Source organism: Leptosomus discolor, chromosome 4, assembly GCF_034619465.1.
Source record: "Leptosomus discolor isolate bLepDis1 chromosome 4, bLepDis1.hap2, whole genome shotgun sequence".
Lineage (NCBI taxonomy): Eukaryota > Metazoa > Chordata > Aves > Leptosomiformes > Leptosomidae > Leptosomus > Leptosomus discolor.
Window position 1 is genome coordinate 14,297,200 of NC_141394.1, and position 23,937 is coordinate 14,321,136.

The window sequence follows — 23,937 nt, forward strand, 5'->3', positions numbered from 1 at the left end:
CCGATTGCAGGAAAACCCCTCTCAGAGCCTCGCTGGCTGTATTATGTCAGTGTACATCAGTGTCCTTGGAGGCTCAGGTTTCATCACAGCCAGCTAGGTCAGGTACAGCTGTCAGATATTTTTTGCGGCAGTGTGGAGCTCAACCTGAGAAACAATTTAAGGACGTGATGTAGGTGCTGGAGCCTTGCCCTGAGCATACTGCCAGAGGTAGACTCTGTGCTGAGCACAACCCACTGAGCTCTAGCACAGTGATATAAACCTGGATGTATTCTTGGGAGAGAGACAAGAAAGTCCTGGAATGCTTTTGGCTACCACCAGGCATGCTGTGACTGATAAGTGCAATTTTTTTTATGTTTTCTTGGCTTGTAGCAAATGATTCTGAAACTTTTCATTTAGGTGAACTGATGATTTGCACACTTTGTATTGTAAGATCTATGGAGTGCAATTAAAAAGTATTATTTATTACCTCTCTGCCTTAATGGTTCCTGTTCTTCTGGAAGATAATGGCAGCAATTTTAACTGATTGTTTAAAATTTCACCTATGTAAAATTCTTGTTAATAAAACCAAAAATCCCTGCACATCTGGGGAATCCGAATAATCTTAACTCTCCTGTGAATGCAGTTTTTTCTTTTCCTTTGATAAGGCATATCACAAAACACAATTGCTTGCAGTTTATGACTTTGCCAGGAGGAATCTGAGTATGCTTCTGTATGGTTCATACTGAGTAGAAGAAAAAAGCTCATCCAGAACAGATTAAATGCTTATTTTCAGCAATGGAAGTGCCTTAATTTTTATCACTATTAGCAATAGGAGGTTTAGCAGTTCCATCCCCACCACTACAAAATAATCTGTCCAAGCAAAAGTAGATTAAATGTCATTTTAGGATACTTGTCAGTGAGCCTGAAATCTATACCCTCTAGGTTTCCACTTTCTTGGTTCCGACATCTTTTATTTTCTTTTTTTTCTGACCAGAACCAATCAAACTTAGCTGTGTTGGTCTGTACGTTATGTGAACTTTCACAACCTAAGTGATTTTTTTTCCTTTTTTTTTTTTTCCTTCCTGTTAGAGGGAAGTGGAGAAGGAGATTGATAGGAAGAAAATGAAATCAGAAAAAGAAACAAAATCATTGCAGTCTTCAGCTAACAAAGACTCCAGTAAATTGAAGTGAGTATACAGTGCTGGGGTGGCAGAAAGATGCATAAACCTGAGTCTTAAAAAGGTTAAGGCAAGGAACTGTGTCTCCTGTCCTTATATATGAGTTTGCTTGTAAAATAATGTGCCTTCTGAAAGTTAATGTGCTGCAGATTTGTCTTTACATCTTGGAACCAACCACGTCGATATGGGAATGTAATTTATTTGCCTTTTTATTTGTTGCAGATGTGAAGTGATACTTGAGTATCACCTGTCTTCCTCTCTCTTCTTAATACTGAGGATTATGGTTCTGATCATTCAAGCATAAGCTGATGTTTCAGTGTCTGGTCATCCTCCCATACTTGGTTTACAACGCTGCAAAAGCGTTGAATGTTGTGGCATTTGTCCTGATTGTACTAACAATTGAAATGGGAATGGAGACTTCACCATTTTAAACATGAGCTTGTCCATCCTGCAGCTTATGTTGCTGCATGCTCTGATCCATATATTACACATAGCTCAAAAAATCTGTTTATGCTGCAGGAAATTTAATTCCCGGTTGTGCCTGTACTACTTTTCCTTCTAAGCTACCAGGCCACTACTTGCACTCCTGTCTTTCAGACCAGATGCAGGAAAACAAATTTGTGCAAAAAAATTACATGTTGTTGGAGTTGCAAACTGCCTGCCTGCTGGGGTGCAGGAGTCGTTTCCCCTTCTCCAAACTCAATGGTGGTAATGTGTCAGTAGATGATTGCTCTAGATGATCTGGGAGGTGGCAGCTGGGGAGTAGCGTGTGCTTGTTCTGCATGATAGTTTGGGAGTTTCAGGGGATGGCAAGAGAGCTATCTAGTCAAAGATGTCTCTGCTCATTGCAGGGGGATTGGACTAGATGGCCTTTAAAGGTCCCTTCCAACCCAAAGTGTTCTATGATTTTATTCTATGATTCTAGTGAGTAAGACTTGAGAGTTCAAGTATCAATTATTTCTGCTTTCACGAGAAATGGAAATAGCCTTAAAACGCTTGTAAAAAGGGAGTTGAGCTAAATGATCTCTAAAGGTCCCTTCCAACCCAAACTATTCTATGATCCTATAAACTTCTTTTTCTTTGCTCATGTCTTTCCCATTCTGGTTCCTGCTGTCATAGTTATTTTGGGGAAGTTTGTGCTCTCACTGCATGGGAAGCAGAAGAAAGCTTTTTATCGGGTTCACGATACTTCACATGCCTTTAAAGCTCTTAGTCTTTGTAAGGTGAGAAGATGGTGTGAACGCGTTTTGGACATGGAGAAACTGAGGTGCAGACAAATTGCGTTGCTAGCTCAGACTCCCCTGCAAACAGGTGAAATAGCTGAAAGTGTGGCCCAGATGCTGTGACTCTTGTTCCTGTGACTGAGTAGTCATGTCCACAGCAGAGTGAGTTCTGGCAGCCTTGGGTAAAGGATGTTGTACTAAATGTAACCATACGTCCATAAATTTTCACTTGTTGATCGTTGCTGTTTTCTTAATTGAGCAGGTCCTCATGAAAGAAAAAAGTCAGGTGTTAATGCTGATACTGCCTGCTCCCTCAGCTGCTTTTGTTGTCACTGGTTACAGGCTTTGCATAGCACTCGCCAGTTGGCTGCTGGTGCACACAGTGTCTGCTCTAGGTGGGACCTGTCTTCTCCCAGCTAAGAACGCAGAGGTGAATGGGACGGATATTGCAGAGCTCTGTTTTCTCACCTTGCTGCCATGCGAGGCGGCTGAACTGAGGTGCTCCAGAAGCACATAGATATGCAGCTTCCCCTTTCTCTAACCAAACCAAGATGCTGCACTGCCGATAGGCTTTTCACTGTGACTGGCGCAGGTTTTTATAGGGGTGAAATGTGCCAAGTCCTGTCGGGAAAACAGATTTGTATGTATAGGTGGGTAGGGAGCGTTTCCCTTCTCCACTAAAATCATCTTGTTGTCTTTGTCTTTTTTGTATGTGACCTAACAGACACAGAACCAGCATGCCTTTTGAATCATGACTCTCTGGAATTTCAAGTGGCCTTTATGGCCAGGATTTTCTCATTGATCCAGCATAGCATTTTGCAACGCTTCTGGTAGATGTGCTGAAACTTACCCTGTAATTTGCATACTGCTGTTCTGCCAGTATTTTGGCTAGGCCTTTGCTAGAGCAAATGCTTCTAAGAGCATTTCTTCAAATGGGCAGTGCTCTTGAGAGGGAAGACTTGTGTGTCAGTCGTGGGTTACAGCATTCAATTCTTGCTTGCCTTGTGGCTTGAATTTGAGGTATTGGATTGGTATGTAGCCTTGAGGTTTGTGTCCTGACAATACATAAACTGCTTTTCTGCAGAGAAAGCATTGACATACTTTTAAAGCACTGAGATGTTGGGGCTAACATTTAGTTGGGTGAAGGGATGTATGTAGTAATGGAATGCCTTTAATTCTGGGGTTCATTCCTCCCTTTTTCTCAGTGAAAACAAACACCCCTTTTAGCCATGTTTTGGCTTTCAAAGTGGGAAAAACAGGCTATATTTTGGGGAAGAGAGGGCTCTGGATCAGGTCAGGGGATGCCGCTGTGCTCTGTGTAAAATAGTCCTCTTTGGAGTGTCAGCTGTACCATGGTAGTGAAGCTGTGAAGCATGTGTGCAGTGGGTAGGGCCTGTACCATGGGAAAAGTGGTTGTGGAAGAGGGGAGAGGACTGTCCCATGCACAGCAGAATGAAGCAAGATGTGCAATGTCACGCTTCACTCTTCTCACTGGGCTTAACTGAATTTCCTCCTCTTCTGATGTTGCAGTCTATGAGTTGGAGTTCACTGCTCAGTGTTTTCTTGGAGACTTTGAGAAGCTGAATAAAAATCATGTAAATGAGCAGTAGTGAAACAAGGTTTAGAGCTATTTGGTGCTGCTTAGAGCTGCTGGAGTTCCCTGGTAATACTAACTTCAGGTGATCAGAAATCTGATATGCCACATGTGATAGTCTCTGCCATTTAAAATCACTGCATTTTAAATCTCTCTCACTCGAATCCTCTCAACTTTGTAAGTGTTGTCTAGTTGAGCTGGCAAGTCTTAAATGAACAACTCAGTTTAATTCTGTACAGGATCAAGTGTCAGGGTTAATATCTCTGACCGTAGAACATATCTTCTACCATAACGGGGAGGGAGAGGCAGTGCTGCTGTTCATTTGCTTTGATGGGTGATTTGTCCTAGGGATGTTAGTTGCTGTAATTACCGGTCTCCCTCTTTCGGACCGGTCTCCCTCTTTCGGTGAAAAGGTGCTGTGTTGGAGGAATGCCTTTTTTGCAACATTGTGATATTCTGGTTGCAAGTCTGTACTCCAAGGACAAGTACCGAGGCTTATTCCTACTTGAAAAGCAACTTGCTTTGTATGTTGTTGTCAGCTGAACATGTGGTATCTAATGGACGATGAAGTCCCTGAAGGTTCATTTTGCTTTTATTGGATTCTTTATGTTAACAAGTCATCTCACACTTCCAGAGACATTTAAACAGAATTGATACATGATATAACTAAGTTTTTTAAAAATCCCTACATTGTACGTACACCGTGTTCATCCCAATTGCTGAATTCACTTCCCGTCTCCAGAGCATCAAAAGCTTCATCTGAAACCCAGAAGAAAGGTCTTCTGCTACCCCCACCACTGCCACCCATGTCTCCTGCACATGCTGCACCAAAGACGGCCAAGATGGCCGGAAAGAGACCCAGAAGTGAGAGTGGTGAGCTGCCTGCTATGGATAACACTGCCAGGAACAAGAGCAAGAACAACCGCAAGGATCCTTTGTTTTCCAAGCACAAGAAAGTGGAGAGAAATCACACTGAACTGTCAAAGGGCATCAAAGTAGGTATCAGTTATAACTGGTGGGATATTTCCTGTAACTCATGGGTGCTGTGTGATTGATTCTCTTTAGAAACATGCTCCGAGGATATTAAAAAGGAAGGAAGATAAACCAGCCACCAGAGAAAGCTCTTTCAATAATTTTTGCCTCTTTAATGGCTGTCTGTGACCGTATGTTGCTAGTCCAAAAGCCTGTGTTGTAACTCCTCTGCTGACTTTCCATAATCTGTTTTCATCTAACCAGTGAAACATAGTGAGAAAGAGTGACTGTGTAAAAACCAAAGGCAAGAGAATCAGTTTATGGTAGTAACTGTTTCTGACTGTAGGCAACTGCAAGTGCAATACTGGTGTAAAATAAGTGTTTACAAAAAGAGTGGATTGCTTAAAACAAGAAACAAACAACCTGTGGTTTTGACTGAACCTGGGTATAAGGTTTATATGCTTACAAAATTGTTAATGATCCTTGCAGCTGGATCTTTACATTTTTGGGTTACAAAATTCGATTACATTGCTGTTTAGTGGTGGCTGGGAGCGTGTGGTCTAGGATGTTGTGTGTGTGTCTGTTAAGCCAGACTGTGCACACAGTATTAGCTGGCTTCTAGCTGCTTCCTTTTCCCTGATGATGTAGTTAGAAATGGTGAATCAGCAATTACTGTGTGGTTAAGCTGGAAATAGGTGTGAATGGATATTACCCATTTCTGCCTTGGCTAGTGGCCATGAAAAATGTGCTGCTTGCAGCCATACTGATATCTTAGCCATTGTTCAAGGAAACCTGCTACTTAATTTCTCCATGCTTTGGAGAAGTTTGAATGGTATTAAGCCTTACTAGCAGTCACGTAAGAAGCCAAGTTTCCGTTTCCACTATTGGAGGCAGTGCTGGGGAAGAAGGTAAGAAGAGGGGAGAGCCTGGACAATATACTATGCCTTGGACAAATAAACATTTTCTCTTAAAACTTAGGAAAGCCAGGCTTTGGAATTGATTTAGATGTATCTCTCTCACCAGCTTCATCTCTACTCTGTGTTTTTTCAGGGATCTGCAGGGGATGTCACAAATCCTTTCCCAGTGCCTTCTTTGCCAAATGGTACCTCCAAGCCAAGGAGACCTCAACTCAAGTTTGAAAAGTAAGTTTTGTTTGAGACCCCTCATCTGTACTTTCTGAAGACACTAGGCAAGGCCGGTCCTGCAGCCACCCTGGCTTCTGCTTCTTAATGAGCGTTTGTTTTGTGAGGAGAGAGAGAGATATGTCTGAGACCTGCCTTGTACTGCCTTCTCATGTCTGGGACTTACCACACCCATCACAAAGCAAAGGTCTCATTAAAACAGTTCTTGGTTTGAGGGAAGCTACTCTAGAAATTAGGTACTTTTTAATTCTGAGAGGAGGTGTCTCATGCCTGCCTACAAGTGACAGGTTTTGATTTTCTGGTTCTTGACAAGTGGCAGGCTCCTCTAACAAAGTGCTGGACAGGCAACTGACTTTTTCTGAGGAGGACATGACTCTCTACTTGCTCTTTTTGTTAGAGTGCAGGTGGCTGTGTGCTATTTGCATAGTGAAAAGATTACCCTAGGGCACAGAAATGTGTATGGTCCAACTTCATCATCATTTATGTGTTGTTTGAGACCAAGGCTTGTAGAAGCCTTGGTGACCTTATCTCTTGTAAGCAGATAATTTGAATGTGAGCTCTTTTGGTCTGAGTGTTTGGTAATGCGAAGTTTACCGTATGTTCCAATCAAAATATATTTGTGGTATTGTGCTTGAGGAATGATAGGAGATCAAATGTCTTTCCATGGGAGCGGAGAAGTAAACTTTGCCTTATAGTGGTCTAACTTCCGGTGTTTTTTTATTTCAAAATGTAGGTTATCAATGTTATTCTGTCATACATCTTTTAAGAAATCAATTCATTTTATCTGTGCATTCAGCTGCTGTATATTTGTGAACATGCAGACAACATTCATTTAATGACTATCGTTATTGTAATGTGTGTTTGATAAGGCTGTAACAGGCTTAACAAACCAGCATGTTTGGACTTGTAGCATCCTCTAGGTATGAAGGTAAAATTGATAATTATTCTACCCTTTTTCTGTTTTCTGTTTTTCCTCTCTCTGTCCCCAATTCAGACAGCGTCCTGAATACTACATAGAAGAGGCCAAGAGGATGAAGCACAAAGCTGATGCAATGGTAAATCTTGGACCTGTGCTAGAAATGTTAACCACCTCTTGCATTTGGACCTGACACCTGCATGCGTGTGGATAAGATTCACTGGCTGACATTACTTCCGTACTCCATACTTGGAGTATGTTCAAGTCATGTGGGGAGGCTCTCTTTATTTGCCAAATGCTCAGACATTTCCCTTTGTTACAAATAGATCTGGAGAATATGCCTAGAGAATAGGATTCAGAACTAACTTGTCTGAGGTTAGCAGGCCTGTTTGCTTTGCAGGGCTTATCACATTGGAAAATAGATGGAACAGTTAGTTTTACGACAGTTTACTCTGAAACATCAGGACCCTGATGGTAATTGTGTTGCTGGTGAACAAGACTTGGGAGTGCCCTTTGCAGATGTAGCTGTCTTTCTCGGCTATGTGCAGTTTAACAGCATGCACGAATGAACATATATCTTTGCTAATTATGGCTCAGTCAGATGATGTACATTTGCTACTTGCCATTTATCTGTGCAAATGAAGTGAGGGAACACTGCAGTGGGAAAGCTCCATCTGCTTCTCATGAGGCAGGCTTCCAAGACCAGACAATGACATCCGAAAAAAGTGAAGATAATAAATTACTCGAGGAAAACATTCAGCAGGAGGAAAAGATACAAATAGCCAGAGCACACAAAGCTGATGACTGGGACCACGTCAAGAGTTCTGCTGAGAATGCTTTAATTATCACCTGGAGGCCTGACTTGGATCTCTTTCTTTCTCTGTCTAACTAGGGATAATAAGAATTCAGGCACACTTTAAAGAAATAGTTTTTGTCTTAGTCTAAAAATGAGAATTTTCTTGCCAACAGACCGACAAGACTGGAAAGGCCTTTCAATACCTAGATGCTGCCCTTTCCTTCATTGAATATGGGATTGCCTTGGAATCGGATGCATCAGCACCAAAATCAGCTTACAGCATATTCAGCGACACCATAGATCTCATCAAGTAAGTGTTTTTGAAAGTGTGATGGTGAGGCAGCACGTTTGGAAGGGAAGGGTTAGTTGCATTGTTGTTTGCAACTGTGGCAGCTCCCACCATGGAGCAGAGTTTGGGTTGCTGTACAAGCACAAGACAGACCGACAGACCATCCAGAGGCACCAGAGACAGATCCTTTGAAAAGTTTCAGCATCGCTTACCAAAAGAAGTAGGCGCCATGTCCTCCTCAGCATTTGAGCCTTACAACTGAGGTACACCAGAGGACGCTGGTTATGACAATCAAGGACAATGAAGGAGTTTTTACTTTATCCAGATCTGAAGTTGCTTTTGCACGTGAGCTCAGTGGTATTTCAGTTAAAAAAAAAATCAAAGCAACAATATAGTCTGTGGAAGAACAGTTTGTATCCCAAAGGTCTTGCAGCTTGATTGAAGGCAGATTTTATTGGTTTCTTCCATGTGTCTTTCTATCTGTGTGCTTTATTGGGGTTTCTTTTAACAACCTTCCCCATTTAGTTTCACAGTCATAGATCTATGTAGATAGTATGACATGCATAGGCAGCACCACCCAAGGAACCATGTATTGGATAGAAGAGAGGCAGTTATCAGGTTATTCATATTGAGCTTACAGGTTATGTGAGTGTTTTCAAGGGCTGATTTGACTTCTTGTCTTAGAGCTGAAACAGCTGTCAGGTTTTTTGTGGTAGACTTCAAACTTTTTAAATTACATTATTTGCTTTCTGGTCTTGATGGACTGTATTTCCAAGATGCTGTTGTTGCTTTGTTTTCAAAAAGGAGATTTGCTTATTTGTTTTTTGCCAAAAGAAACATTTCCACTAAGATGTCTGTCTTGTCCAGAAACACTTGAATTAATATTTCACCTTCAGTAGTGAGGGCACCTCTTCTGGGCCCCAGGCTTGTAGGTGGCCCATGGAGAGCATCTACTTGTAGGGATGTTGCCTGTTAATCAGTGTAAGAGGAGAGGGAGTCACATAAGGAGCCACATCTGTTCCTCCTACGTGGAAAACACATTTTGAAACATTGTCCTCTACTCAAGATCATACAAAGCACTTAGTGCCGCAACTAAGGGCAGGTTTCCTGACTTTTGGACTGGTGTTTGAGGTAATGGCATGCACTGTTTTTTCCATAAACAGTGGGACTTCAGAGCACGGATGGCTGACAAGGTTCTGTTTATTTTATTTCCTTAGATTCATCATGGACGCCTCAGCACCTTTAAATGAAAAAATCTTTGCCGTGTTATGGTGCGTAACTTTTTCTGTGCCTTCATACTCTAATTTTAGACTTTGTAGAGTGAAAGACCCATTACTTTCAGGGGCAAAGGAATGAGTTAAATGGGAATGAGAGTTCTGCAAGGAAAAAAAAAAACCCACAATATAAAACCAGAATGAACTGGAACATCTCTAAAGTGAGCTGGGATATCAGAAGGGACCACATGTGGCAGGCACAGGCTCTAAAATTTGATCTACTGGTAACCTGAGAGCGCATAAGGGCTTTCACCTAAGGTGAAAGAATGTGATTTGGCTGCCCATGTTTGAGCCCTGTAACTGAAGCTGTAGCTGAACATAGCTGAGGCACTTTTGGACAGGGGCTTACTTAGCCTGTGGCACCTATAAGAGTCTGGGCCCCTGTTTATATAAAAGACCAGACATGGTCCTTCCTTGGGTTTTTTTTTTTCCCCCTTGTGATTTTTTTCACATAGTCTTTTTTTTGAGATGAGCAGGAGGAGGAGAAAATCTGAGTTTTCTTGACTTTGCAGTACAGCAAATGTGTGCCTGCCTCTGTCCCACAAGGCTGATGGCTGCTGAGCAGGCAGCAGCTAGTAAGAACACTGACACTTGGATGTATTTCTGTTCACAGCATGCGCTGCCAGTCCATTCTGCACATGGCAATGTTTCGTTACAAAAAAGACACTGCAATAAAGTATTCCAGGATCCTGAATGACCACTTCAAGGTAGGGCACGTGTATTACTAAGGTGCCAGCTGGATGGCTGTGGTAGTTACTAATGTCGGCTGAATAGCCCTAACAAGAGTTCTGTTCCTTGCTGCAGAGTTCTTCCAGAGTAACAAAAGCACCTTCTCCGTGTGTTGCAAGGTAAGATTCAAAAATATGTACATCGTAATGTGTCTATGAAGGTGTGAGTGAAAACTGTAGCCAGAGTATTGGAGTTGCAAGCTGCATTTCAGAGTGCCTCAGCACTTGCTCATTCTTGCCACCTGAAATCATACTCTTAGGGGGCATGAGTGTCTTTCTGCTCTGTCTTCCTGTCTTTTCTCATTGGAAAGGCGGGGATTTTTGTTACAAGGTCCAGAGTTATCACGTATCAAGCAGAGCAGTTTTCCACCAAAGAAACAGGTCAGAGGTGCAAGAAGGTATCATCACTATGCTGTTTCAGAGCCCCTGTTATTGTCATCTTTGTTGTGTTAGAGGTTCCTTGAAACTTAATGGGACACCGTACTGATCTCCCTAATCACTGTCTGGTAGGATTATGCCTTCGCCTTGTGGTAGCATACATAACTTTGAGGTGATACTTTAATACTTTTCTCTTTAGTTCAGTCACCAGTTAAGAAAGAGAAACTTATTTCCTAATTTTTGAGTTGGTGAGCATTTTGTCCTTTCTATGTATCTGCAGTGGTGTTGCTGTGTATGTGGCAGCAAAAGCAAAAGGCGATCTGTCGCATAATGCTGTTTGATCCAATGCCCAGCCGACTGGGCCTGTGTTTTAATGACAACGAGTAAGAAAGCGTTTTTCTGTGTGTTGTGGTAATTGGCAGATGGCTACCCAGCTCCCCATCTGTCCCTTTTAAACTCTGCAGTGGAGCGGGGCTTGTTTGGTCTTTAATAGTGATGCTGGAATTCCAATTATTTTTATGTCACCTTGCACAGTATAGTTTATTGGGAAGTAAATGGTCTCCCAGGAGCAGTGGTGGAAGCCCTGTCATACCAGTGACTAAAATTAGGTTGGCTGAAGTAGTGGAGGTGAAGCAATGTGATGAAGCCAGCCTGTGTCTGGAAGGCAGGCAGCTGATGGCATTTAGCTTCCCTAGGTCTATAAATAAGTCTGTGTAGGCTGACCTGGCTGCTTTGATTAGCTGTCAGAAAGCTCCAGCCTCCATATGTGGGGAGCCTCAGCATGCCTGAAATGGAAGTCATTAGGAAAAAACACTTGGATAATCTGATAAAGGCTTCCACAAGTAGACGTAGATTTTGGAAGGTAGATGGGTGGTCCTTTGTGGTGTCTGGTCCCATGTTTTCTTTTGTCAAGAGGAGTCCTTAGAGTCACAAATTACTTACAAAACCTTGGCCTTGTACTCGACGGACAGTTACTTGTTACGAAGCTGAACACATCTCAGTTTACAACATTCCACTCCATACTGCAGGCCTGGATGACGCCAGGTAGCTCCCCGATCTTGTGGCAAGATTTTTAACTCTGGTGTTAAACATTCATGATGGTGTTTCTTTCTCCTGCAGAAGCACAGGCATGCCTTCTCCTCTTTCTCCAATGCCCTCTCCTGCTGGTTCTGTGAGTTCTCAGCCAGGATCGAATGCTAGCAACTGCAGTGGCAACAGCATTGGCTCTTCAGTCACTGTCCCATGTAATATCCCAAGCATCACTTCTTCCTATGTCAACATCACTTCCTATATCCTCTATGCTTATGATATTTGGGAACAGGCTGATGCACTGGCCAGGAAGAATAAGGGTAAGTTTTTTTGCCCTCTGGCTTTTCTGTCTTATGCGTTGTGATTATGTGTATGTACTTGCTTAAATCCTAACATTCAGTGTAGTGAACACCATACCTAAAGATCAAAGCGTTAAATGTGTTGAAATAGACAGCTATGGCATATTGACAGAGGTATTTGATGGTGATATATTGATGAGTGTTCCAATTAAAAGGTTGTCTTGGCATCCTCAAATGTCTAAGAGCTAAGGGATGAGGGTATCAAGTGCAGGAAACCAGCCAGCTCGCTTCATGGTAACACAAGAAGCATAAGGGGGTTTTTGTTTTTTGTTTTTTGGTTTTTTTTCCCCACTTTGGGGTGCTTAGCTTTTCTGAGTTTGAGTTTGTTCACTTTCTTTAAAAACAGCTTTTTGGCCAGTAGCTTTGTGTTTTAGTTTGTGTTTCAAATTCCCAGATATTTTTGTCTTGAAAATGGTGAAGCTGGCTTTTCTCTGTAACAGAAAAGCTGAGCAGCACTTGGAGTCCTTGCTGGACATGTGATCAGTATTTGCCAGTAGCATGTCCTAAAGTTGCCTTTTTTTTTTTTTTACAGTTTTGTTGTTAAAAATGTTGTATTGTCCTGTAGTACAAGCAGTGGTGAATAAGCAAAAGCTGTAGAGTGGGTGCAGTTCAGTCTGTAACCTGCCATCCCACGTGACATTTGCAGTGTCATTTTTCGTAAAGCACAAGGTTTTGTGAGCTGCTGTGGGCAAAGGGATGTATTGCTATGATCTGTTGGCAAACTTCCAAAAGAAAATAAGGCCAATGTGCCTGGCTGAACTGTTGGAAGGATGTAAAAATACTCATGCCAATGAGGCAGTTGCTGAAACTCAACAGGGCTTTACAAGACACCTTTGAATAAAGTAACTCCAGTTGTTGGCTGTCCTCTGAGCAAATCTGTGCTTGCAGCAGCAATTCACGTGTAGTATTTTGGATTCTATCTTTAAAAGGCTGATAAAAGACTGTCACATAGAAGGAGCAGTGGATGCTGCTGGTAAGCCAGAGGAATGAGTCATGGAGCAAAACCTGTGGGAGGGCAGCCTGAGCACAATCTTGCATCAATCAAAACTAAATTCAAAACCTGCTCTATGTTGCCATTTTAATGTGGAGTGATGACAGGGGTAGTAAATACTCCCGAGGGAGTGGATCTGTGCAGGAGAACAGTAAATACTCATGTAGGCTTGGCAGTTGTCACTGTTCAGGACGGTGGAGTTACAGAACTTGAATTTGTTGATATTCAGTGTAATGTACAGATGCTAAGAGGTCCAGAGAGAGAGACAGAGTACGTAAAACTGGAGGAAAAAAAAAAAAAGGCCACATCCATGATTCGTTTATGTAATTCATAGGGCGTAAGAAGAAGAGGAAACAACAGTGGCCTTCAGCTATCAAGCTGCCTTAAACACAGAAGTCTTAAGTTAGCAGAAAGCAGTTAGTTGTAACTGATGTCCAAGTCACTTGTGCGGAGCTGAAGGCAGGTCCACAACCAGTTGCTTCCAGCACAGGACCTAGCTCCTCACTGTAATTCAGAGCAGTGCTGTGGATCGTGAGGCTGTAACAGGTTGTCTTCAGGCCTCTGATATCCCACAGCGAGGGCAAGTTGAGGTTGCATGCGTGCATGTGAAGTCACTCTCCATTCACACAGTGCTGTGGTCACAGATCAGATTATCTTCTGTTTGCTCAGGCATGGGGGGTTTGGACTCCTTGTCTCTGCTCACAGCTCTTCTGTTTCCCGTGGAGGGAATGGATACCCATTTTGTAAACAAAAGCAGGAAAATCAGGGGAAATGTGTTCTCTGCTTCTGAATTGGAAAGTACTAGAATGAAAGCATTGTGCTCTCTGCTTCTGAAGGGTTACTTGCACAACCAAGCAGAAATTTTCAGCCTCCAGTTTCAATCTCTGTGTGGGGACAAAAAAAAAAAAAAAAAAAAAAAAAAAAAAGAAAAAAGCTGAGACTGGCCGGTTTCTGAAAAGGTACCTGGCAACATGATTGAGGTTGGAGGGACTGGAATGAGCCCATGTTGCTGGAAAGCAGGTCATGCAGGAACGATTTTGGGAAGTTGACTGGAAAGGAAGAGGTGTGGTAATTTCCCATAACTCGCTGTCACCTACACAGATGATTGCCAGCACAGAGCAGGGCATGCAGCATGCTGGCGCCTCCTGGCAGGTTCAGATATGCTCCATGAGTGTCTCCTGCCCACGCGGGAGGAGGAGCGTGGTGCCTGAAGTTGGTGGCAGGATAGAACAACTCTGTTAAATCTCTCTGATGTGCCCAGCTATAAGCAACCCAAATCAGAGCTGTATAGCCTGCCAAGCTATACAAATTTTTAAACCTGTTCAGTTGAGAAATCGTGATGTCTCCAAGTTTTGAGGATGGATGAAGGAAAGGGGCCAGTCCAATTACAGCTGCATGTGCTTCCAGGTATCTCTCAGAAAGACAAATTTGGCCTGTTTAAAATCTGGAGGAAGCACACAGCAGGGACTGGGATGTGAACACCCAAACTTTTGCCTACCTACCATAGAGTCTCAATGTCCTTTTAAAGCTGGTACTTAGGGAGGTGACTCAGTGTGTGTACGCATGTGTGAGTGTGTTTTCCTCTAATGTGCCTTGCTTTGTGTGCTTGTTACACTTCCCAACCTTCTAATATTGCTGAGCTCTCTGCATTAACACTGTGTTTAATGGGACTTGCCAACGGACAGGGTGCTACTGTTGTTGCTTCTAGCTGCCCCCTCATCTCTGACTTGCTTGTTGTGTGGAAACCAACAACGTTTTCTCTCTCCCTCCCTTTTTTCCAGAGTTTTTTGCTGAACTCAGCACAGCGACGTGCACTCTGGCACTGAACAGTAGCATGACCGAACTGGTACACTACACTAGACAGGGTTTACAGTGGCTGAGACTGGAAACAAGTACGCCTTAACTGATGCTCAAGGTGAAGTACCTTGAACTTTTTTGCACTTTTGAAGCCTCAGAAACAGTCTAACTTGTTGAATTGTTGGATACAAAGCACCTGCAAGGGAAAATAAATCAAAGGTGGAAGGGATCTGGTTACACTGGAAAAACTTTGAACTGTGTTTTTAGGGTAGCGTTTTGCTGCCTTGAAAAAAAAAAAGAGATGGAGGAAAGCCTCAGCATTGATGGCACCTTCCTTTAAAACGATGAAGTGCAATGAATTGTCTGAATGGCTCAATGTATTGATGGTCTATAAACATTTCTATTATGAATAACCAGCAGGACAATAATCACACATGAAGAAGTGCCGACAAGAAGGAAATCTGCCTCCAGAGGTTAATATGCAACATCCCACAGTCTGCAAAAGTTGTGTGCCCAGAAGATGTCAGAGAAGCGTTTTTGCAAGCACGGATGCAATCTTTGGTGTCTTTGTTCCTCAGATAGCAAGTAGCAACCTCATCAGCACCGAACAGCGTTACATTACAATAAAAACAGAAAAATGGTCTGCCTTGCCTGCTTTCCAACCTCACCCTCTTGCATTTGCCAGCCAGCTGCTGCCCTGAGAATTGGGGGAAGCCACTGCCTTCAGTTCACTTTCTAAGTCGTCGCTGCTTTGGTCCTCCTCTTTGCCATGCACTCACTCACACACATGCCCTTAGCACTTGAACTATGTTACTTAGAGTCTTGCTTGATTTAAGCCTTGTAAGCCAAATGTAGTTGGGGTGGCAAAATGACCAGGTGTGGTTGGAAACAGCTCTGCATCTCTTCTGTGGTGGAGGGAAGTCACTCAGACTAAGGACTCCTTGTCCGGTTGCTTTTTGTTGTTTTCATGGGTGGGGATGGACAGTTGTACTGGGTCACTGTGATTGCTCAGACATAGTTCTGAGTCTGAGAGCTTACCTGGGGAGGGATTAAGTGTCTGAATGTGTATCATAAGACAAATTTTGCATTTGGATATGTGCCTGCAACCGTTGCTGGTCTTGGTGAATACCTAAGAGCAGGATTGGGTACCAAAGTAGGGCATCCCTCATGTGGGAGAGAACTCATGTGCTTTCTCAGTCAAACTACAGGGTGGGTGCAACGACTTAGAAATCTGTCAAGGGAACACGAAAGGGAATAATTAGCTGATGCAAGCATTTTTTCCTTGTCAGGAGCTGCATTTTTGAAATTCTGATTTTGCAGGTGAAGGTAACAGTGAAAGCAGCATCCACAGCATTCGTGTATTCAGTAAGGTGACACCCTTCTCTACTCAAAGATTTCCTGTTGTGTGACAGCAGCATCCTGCCGTCCTCATATCTAATAGTGTGCCTTAGCCCTCTGGTCCTCTCTCGCATCCCTCGCCCTATCTCTGACAGGCCATGGGAGTGGTGAAGAGGATGATATCCTGAAATAATTGTGCTTACAGGAAAGAATTAGCTCCCTTTTTCACATAATTTCGGGATGGAGGAAACGGTCTGCACACGTGCAGTGATACCCCCTTTATAAAATACCTGCTTATGGTTTTGAGGCTCTCAAAAATGGACAGTACATAAGCATCAGCAAAAGGTCTGCATTTCCAAAAGTAGTTTCTGTAGAAATTGCCCCTGCCACGGGGAAGCCTGGAGTCATCTTGCCTCTGGGAGGATCTGGCAGGAGTGTACTCTGCCTCTGCCCTGGTCACCAGCACAAGGGAGCTCTCCTCTTACCTCCCCTGGCAGCTCAGGACCGCCAGGAACCTGGCTGGGTCCTTCCGCACCTTCAGGAGACTGTCCTTTTATGTTCACTTTATTAAAAGCCTTAGTGTATTTCAGGGATAAGCTGTCCTAACCAGCGGAAGGAAGGTCCATGTCCCCCCCCAACTCCCTGTTTTACCTGTCATACTTCACTTGTGCTCCTATCCCCTGGAGTAAGCCGGGGACAGAGAGAGGCTCAGCATTAAATGTTTTGTTCTCAGGAAGCGTGGGGATGGCTATTCAGCCTGAAGGCTTGACATGCACTTTGGAGCTTGATTCCAGACTATTGGGTTGATGCCTTCTTCTGACTTTGTCTTCAAACAAAGCTATTTTTAGTATCACTAGCCGAGGAGAAGGAAGGAGGGAAGGAGGGAAGCAAGCTTTATTGAACCTGAAAACCACTGTGGGAGTCTGCAAGAACTGTAGCAGAGTGTTACGGATAAGTGCAAGGTGAAGCAGGGACACGAGTAGTCCCGTACTTTCATTTTGTGTACACCCATCTCCCTCCTTGCTGCCAGCCTCGGTTCCCCTTGTGGAGCCGCTTGCTCACAGCTTGTCTGCCCTGGGGGGGACTGCTTGCCGCAACCTGCGAGGCAGGGCATGCAGCTGCCTCCAGCATCCAGCTCGGTGTAGCCCGCTGGTCCTGTCCTCACCTGCCCTTTGGGCACTTTGCTGCCCAGAAAGTGATAATCTGTTGCCCTGCTCATAGGAAAGTTCGTGCAAGGGCATTGGGTGTGCAAAGTTGGTAAGAAGATGCCCAGTGAAGGCAGATGGACTACTGGTATTTGCTTCTTTACGGTTGGGAAAAGTCAGCACGTGCTCTGCTGTTGTGCGGAGGCCGTCGTGCAAGGGCTGCTCCCGCTCCCAGGGCAAACTGCCCCAGGCTTCAAAGGAAATGAGGTCATGGGCAGTTCGTGTCACAGGCGTGTGGGGTGCTATTTCGGGGGCTCTCATTTCAAAAGTGATCTATGGAAGCATCAGTACCAAGCTACATAGGAGCAAGCTATGTTTTGTTTCAGGTCATGGAGAAGACTGTTTAAATAATAGGTAATTTTTTAAAAGCCATTGTATTTCAACCTTGAGCCAGGTCAGAGGCCTGCAAAGGGTTAGGAAGGATACTCATTGTTTTCATTTGGGCCTATTCAGGCCTTTAAATGAAAAACAAACAAACAAACAAAAAAGCCAAAACAAACGAACCAAACCAAAACATAACAGTGGAGGAAATAGCATTTGCCATTAGGAAACCAAACCGTGAATCCAAGGAAAAACAGAAGTGACAGTTGAGTTCCAGAAGGAGAGGAGGCAGCTATGGTGGCAAAGCAGCATCATTTCCATGCAATATTTATTTAGAAGAAATAATACATGTGTTGAAATTGTCAAATGTTCTATTTTTAAGATGCCATTTATTTAATAGTTGAAAACCCCACTTACATGGAGATAGAGATGTCTTCTGCAACTGAAAGTCAAAGTCTGACTGCAATGTCCTTGTTTTTGGTTTTGTCCTTTCCCCTCCCTCTTGGTTCCCATTATATATCTGTACATCTTAAACTTATTTTGGGGATGTGTGTCCCTCTTGTAAATAACTTTTTCTGCCCTGTGTGTGATGGAGTTTCCGAGATGGTTGATTCATGCATATGGGGAAATAAACAATAAATGAAGTAGCCTATTTGTTGTGAGTTGTTGCAAGAGTCATCATGTTCTCAGCTTCTTGTAGAGAAATTGCAATTTGCCTTTTCACACTGAATGGTCTTACTGTTTCCCTTCTGAATGAGGTTTAAGTATGAATTTCTGTACAGGAAGTCTCTGTTTCAATTGCTCCCCTGTTTATCGCCCCTCGCCCTTTCCTTTTGGAGCAAGAATGGCTGCAAATCTGGATGCTCGGAGTGGCAGGAGGGTCACAACTCGAGAAATCTGCCTCTTATCCTCCCCAAATGGATTCAGGGAAGACTGTGCTGGGATCGGCCACTGACAGCCAGCAGAGCCTGGCTCTGAGCTCTTGCTGATAGGTTTCACGCAGTTGAACAAGTTTGATAAGAAAACAAGGAGGCAAGGTGCAGAAATGGTGGTTGAAGCACAGTGCTCTGCATTTGCCACAAAGGCGTTGCAGGGCTCAGTGCTGCTGGGAGGAGGGTCTGCTCGGGTCTAGCTCATGGATACATTTCTGAAGTGCTGCGAGGAGGATTTCCCTCGGGGAATCCCATAGCATTTCATGCCCAGTGGTAGCTCTGGTTCTTGTTGGTTGTACAAGGTGTTTTGTTATGGCCTTACACTTCTTGTTTGGGGCCTTTCCCACTGTTTTATGTCAGGCAATGTAACTGTTCTTTAGACAAATGAGTTTTGCATCTCTTTATGCACTATTGGGATATAATTCGTGTGTGTAATTCGGGTCCTTTCTGCAACAGGCATTGCACCCAAGATGTTTGCTGATAATGGCTGTGGTTTTTCTAATGAAGTGTGTAAATTGCAGAGGATAGTGAAACCTGGTTTAATACCAGCTGGATATGTTGCTGTTACAGATGTTGTATATAGAAATGCACAGTTTTTTGGGTCAATGCACTTTTTCACTGCACACTTAAAATCCAAATGGCAAAATTGGTATTGAAGTAAAAGTGAAAGGAAAAAATATTTAGTTAGTAAAAAAAAATTAAATGTGAAATGTCCCCAGAGGAGCATCTGGTGGGATTTTTAGCTACAGACTAGACAGGAGGAGCTTAGTGGTGCACTTGCTCAGGTGAAGTGGGACTGGGACTCAGTTCACTATCATCGATTAATGTTTCAAGTGGCATGAAACCAGGTTGGTCCCAGGCTGGCTGCAAGATGCATGGAGGATAAGAAAAGGACATGGGAAGATAGCTTGTGGTTGTGGCCACACATATGTGGGTTAAACATTATGAATTTTGTTCTGGTTTTGGTGGGGAGCGAGTGGTCGTTAGACACAAGCTGTCCTGTCTGGTGGCTGGGGTGGAGCTGCTTCTCCTGTGTCACTCTCATCCTCTGTCTCACTGTTTCCTTCCACCTCACACCCCATAAGGTATGTTTCCTACACTCCTTGCTTGGGGCAAAAGCAAGGAGAATTAGTTTCAGAGGTGGGATGGAGATGAGGAGCGGAAAGAGGGATGCAGAGGAGGAAGGAGGTGTGATGTGCCAGCAGTGTCACCCAAAAGCCAGGGAGGAGGCAGGGAGCAAGGGGCCGGGGGGCTGCAGCAGGCATCGACGACCCCACTGGGCTTTCTGCCTGGGGCAGCAACCTGCCCTGGGCTAAACCAGCCAAAACTATTTTGGGGTTGTTTTCCAATAATATTTTGTTGGTTTTGTTTGTTTATTTATTAAGCCTTTATTAACAAACCTAATTTTGCAACCGTGTTTCATTTATTTTGAGATTTGTTTTACATTATAATTAGCTTGCTTTCTCTCTTTGGCTTGGCTTACCTTTTCAAAGAAAAATGTTATTTTTGGCAAAACAACTGCATTAAAGTTGATGGCAGTTTCTCAGCCCTATGCTGCTCTCCAAACACTGAAATAGCCCGTTGGCAGCCTATGCTTTCTTCATATTAATTGCACTTTTAGTAACCCCTGTCACTACCCAAAACCAACAGTGTTCCTGGGACATCATCAGCATTTCTGAATGTGTTTCCGTAAACTTTGTGTTCCTGAAACAAGGGCTTGTGCATGTTACAACGGCAGCATGTGATCACTGCTGTTTTACAATGTGTTTTGTCAAGGTACAGGGTTCCTGGATTTCCTGCTGGGTTTTTCTCCTCTCCTACTCAGTAAGTATTGCTGAGCTTAAGGTTTTATTTGGGTCCAGCGTTTCATATTGTAGCAATACGGCAACGTTGTCCACTTCTGTTCGGCCAGCAAAACTGCATCCCAACTGATGGCTTTTTTTCTGTTCTCTTTCCACATTTGATGGCATGTGTCAGCCCATGTGTGGTCTGTGGCAGCTGAAAAGTATTTCTGAAAGTTGCTCCAACCTGTGCAACTTTTTGGCTGCTACGCATGAGGTGCAGCAGGCTCTGAACTTGCTCATGAACTTTCCTCGCTGTTCAGAGAAGAGCTAGTTAGAATTCGGGGTCAGGGTTTTGCTTTGTCTGTTTTTTCCGGAGGGCCCTGGGAAACGGCGTTGAGCAAGATGCAATCTGCAAAGCAGGGCTAGAGCTGAAGGTTTCATGGGTGACGTTTTCTTTACAACGAGAACGCGTACAGTAGTGCCGTGGGCACCAGCAGGGCTCATGTCACGTCATCAGGTCTCCAGGCAGCACGTGAATTGTGGCGTGCTGGTCAAACTGGTGCCTGTCTGTTCAGCTGCCAGTCACCTTGTCCTCGCATTTCTGGGTCATTTCTGTGGGATTTCTATTTCAACTGGTATCATACCTGTATGATGTACGTTGGGGTTTTTTCTTTTTTTTGCCTCACTTTAGTTGTCATCTTGGAGCATAAATAAAATTTGCAATTCTCAGTGAAAGCTTCCTTAAAAAGTAACTGTTAGGTTTCCTGAACATGGAACGCTGGTCTTAAATCTGTTAAATGATCCTTTTCCCGTGGGGAGTGACTGCCAGTCCTCCCTCTCACAGCAGCTCTTCACGTGCTGGGACACAGGAGTGGCCTGCACACGGGAGAGGTGCAATGTCTTAGACTCCCATGGAGAAATGAAGATGCCAAATCTCTGGTAAAATGGAGTCTCCAGTTGGAAAAGATGTGCAAATAAATGAGGGGATGACACTGATGTGTTTGACTTCAGCACTGAATCCACACTCTGAGGCTTCTGTGGATTAGAAGCAGCTGCCTTTTATAGTCCTTGAAAAAGACAAAAATCAGATCTGTGATACTGCTTAAAAAAAAACCGCAACTCTCCAAAGAAATTGTGCCACAGATCTCTTGTTTGTTTGTCTTCTGTACTGAGGATGAATTGCTCTGTGTGTGTGTGTATCTATATAAAAAATTAAAACATTAATTTTGACTTGCTTGTCTTTAAGTTCTTCAGATGAAAGAGATGTTGTTCAAAATTTAAAGATGAAATTAAAAACAAGCTGCCTGGAGAGGAGGAGTTTCTTGTGCTGAGATGTCTCACCCTCCCCTGTGCTCTGGTCACACACAGTTGCACAAGCACAGCCGCTGGGTGCAGCTTCGCTTGGAGGTGAGAGTTGATGTGGCGGTGATTGCACAGGAGGTGTGATTGTGCTGCGCATCTTACTTGGTATATGGTTGAATTTCTTGAAATATTCAACAGTATGAACTGGCCACTGTCTTCACCTCATTGCCACCCTTTGAGTGAAGATATAAAAATGGTGTATTTCAAGTTTTTTAACCTTGAAGTTTGAAATTCAGTTGTCCATCCTGATGAGACTGTGATACTGGGATTCATTTGTAAGTACTAGGAGGATGAGGAACACGGAGACTCCCTTTTTACAAGGAGTCACGTGGAAAAGACAAGGGGCAATTGTGTACTAATTGGGTAACTAATACAGTTACTCCTGAGGAGATTAGAGTTGGACACGAGGAAATTTTTTCACAATGAGAACAGTCAGCCACTGGAATAATCTGCCCCGGGAGGTGGTGGATTCTGCAACATTGGACACTTGTAAGATTTTGCTGGACAGGGTGCTGGGTCATCTTGTCTACACTGTGCTTTTCCCAAGAAAGATTGGATTGGATGATTGTTGAGGTCCCTTCCAACCTGGTATTCTATGATTCTATGATACTACTTCGGCAAAATATTCAAGCGTCTTTCCAAATCCCATTTATTTTGCCTGAGACTGGGGCATGTTTTACTAGGCCAAGTGTCCTCCAGAGCCCTGGGTGCTGGGTACATATTTTCCTTTTTTTTTTTTTTTCTCCCTCCTAATGACTGCATGAATAGTAGTCCAATGCTGCCTCTGTCTTTTGGTTGATAACATGAAAAAGACAGAATTAGTCTTCTGTTTTACCCATTTGTTTTGTCTGACAGCTTTGGCCTTCTTTCAGTCAGGAGAACTTCTAATTTAAGGGCGGTAACTAACCTTCTGCTAAAAAACAGCCATCGGTGGATGTGAATCAGCACCACACATGCAGAGGGATGAATCTCAGCCTTACCCCAAGGGGTTGGAGGTAGCAGCACCCTGGCTAATAGCTCCAGCAGGGCTGTGCTTGTGTTTCTGTGGCTGTGGGCTTTACAGAGCAGGGCAAGTGTATGCCCACATCAGCTTTCCTTTCTTTGCCCCTCTGACAGGCTCCGGTGGAGGGAGCATTGGCATGCCTTAGAGCAGTGTTGGTGCCAAGGCAAAATGGGCTTCGACTGAAAGCAGAAGTGCATGTGAGTGCAGGCCTTGCAAGCAGGAAAAGGGAGTGCGTGGAGCAGAGGGGTTGGCCCTCAGGGGAGCGTGGAGTTGTAGATCTTTGGTGGTAATTAGGTAAGCTGGATTATGGTTAGCTGACCTAGGGGTGCTTGCAGCAACCCGCGTTGGGTGCGGGGTGATAAAAAGCAAGGAAACCAGCTGGGGGCAAGCAGAGCCAGGTGTGAGGGGCTGTGAAAAGAAGACATAAAAGAGAGGCATGGTGGTCTCTTGGATGTAAAAGGAAGATCTTGGGAACCAAACAGCAGTAGCGAGAGCAGCTAGGATGTCCACTGAGGACGGGAAGAAAGAGGGGCCATTTGGCTTTGCTCTTCCATTCCTGTCCTTTGTCCTGCATTGACCAAGATTTTGGCTGGGGAGCTGGCAGCCACTCGCACAAATGCAGAGAAGTAGGAGGAGAAAGTTGCCATGTGGTGTAATGTGCGATGACAACATGACATTGAAATGCAATCGTATTGGCAGCTGTAATGTGCTGTTCGTTTCATCTGGCGGCCGTTCAGTTGGAGATTTGACTTGAACTGTCAGAACAGTGCGTAGATTGGCAATTGCTTCCTTGCAGCAGCCTGTGCTGAGTTAGGTGTGCTGACTTGCACTGTCCTATTTTTTATTTTTCTTGGAAAATATGTGTAGGGGAAGGTAATTTGCTTATGATTCTTGGCCTGAGTTAAGTCTTACCGGTCAAGCAAATGAAGACACAAAATTTTTTCTCGTTGGCTATGTAATCAGAGCCAAGCCTTACTGCCACTCCCAGCAGTGGCTATAGCTGCATAGTTGCCTGCTTAGAGTATTTTCAGGACCATTAGTTTAATAAGCATCACAGAAATTCTCCTGTGGGATGCTGCCAGGTAGCAGGGGCGCTTCAGAAGCCAGGTAGGCAGCCGTAGCCACATGTGCATTTTCTTCATCACAGCCCGGTGCACGTGTGTCTTATTTGTCTCTGTCAGGACAGTGGCTGCCGCATCACCTAACATAGGTCGTGTGCACTCATTGAAAGATCAAGTCACCGTTTCAGTGGAAAACTTACAGCAGGTATGTATTTGGATGGGCTTTTTGCTTGAAGTGATGGAGCATGACAACCCCTGCAGACCAGTCAAGTCAGATGGCAGAAAT

At 43.9% G+C, this 23,937-nt stretch overlaps 1 protein-coding gene across 1 annotated transcript in view; it reads left to right on the forward strand.

Annotated features, from left to right (window-relative positions):
- The window catches only part of AFF1 (ALF transcription elongation factor 1), a 97,664-nt gene extending 82,913 nt beyond the window's left edge, over window positions 1–14,751 (forward strand). Inside the window, exons 12-21 of the mRNA XM_009959374.2 lie at window positions 1,069–1,166; window positions 4,717–4,969; window positions 5,997–6,088; window positions 7,083–7,143; window positions 7,974–8,110; window positions 9,307–9,360; window positions 9,977–10,070; window positions 10,168–10,211; window positions 11,589–11,818; window positions 14,630–14,751. Of these exons, the coding sequence (XP_009957676.2) occupies window positions 1,069–1,166; window positions 4,717–4,969; window positions 5,997–6,088; window positions 7,083–7,143; window positions 7,974–8,110; window positions 9,307–9,360; window positions 9,977–10,070; window positions 10,168–10,211; window positions 11,589–11,818; window positions 14,630–14,751 (1,185 nt within the window). The remainder of the gene's footprint in view (window positions 1–1,068; window positions 1,167–4,716; window positions 4,970–5,996; window positions 6,089–7,082; window positions 7,144–7,973; window positions 8,111–9,306; window positions 9,361–9,976; window positions 10,071–10,167; window positions 10,212–11,588; window positions 11,819–14,629) is intronic.
- The last annotated feature ends 9,186 nt before the right edge of the window (window positions 14,752–23,937 follow it).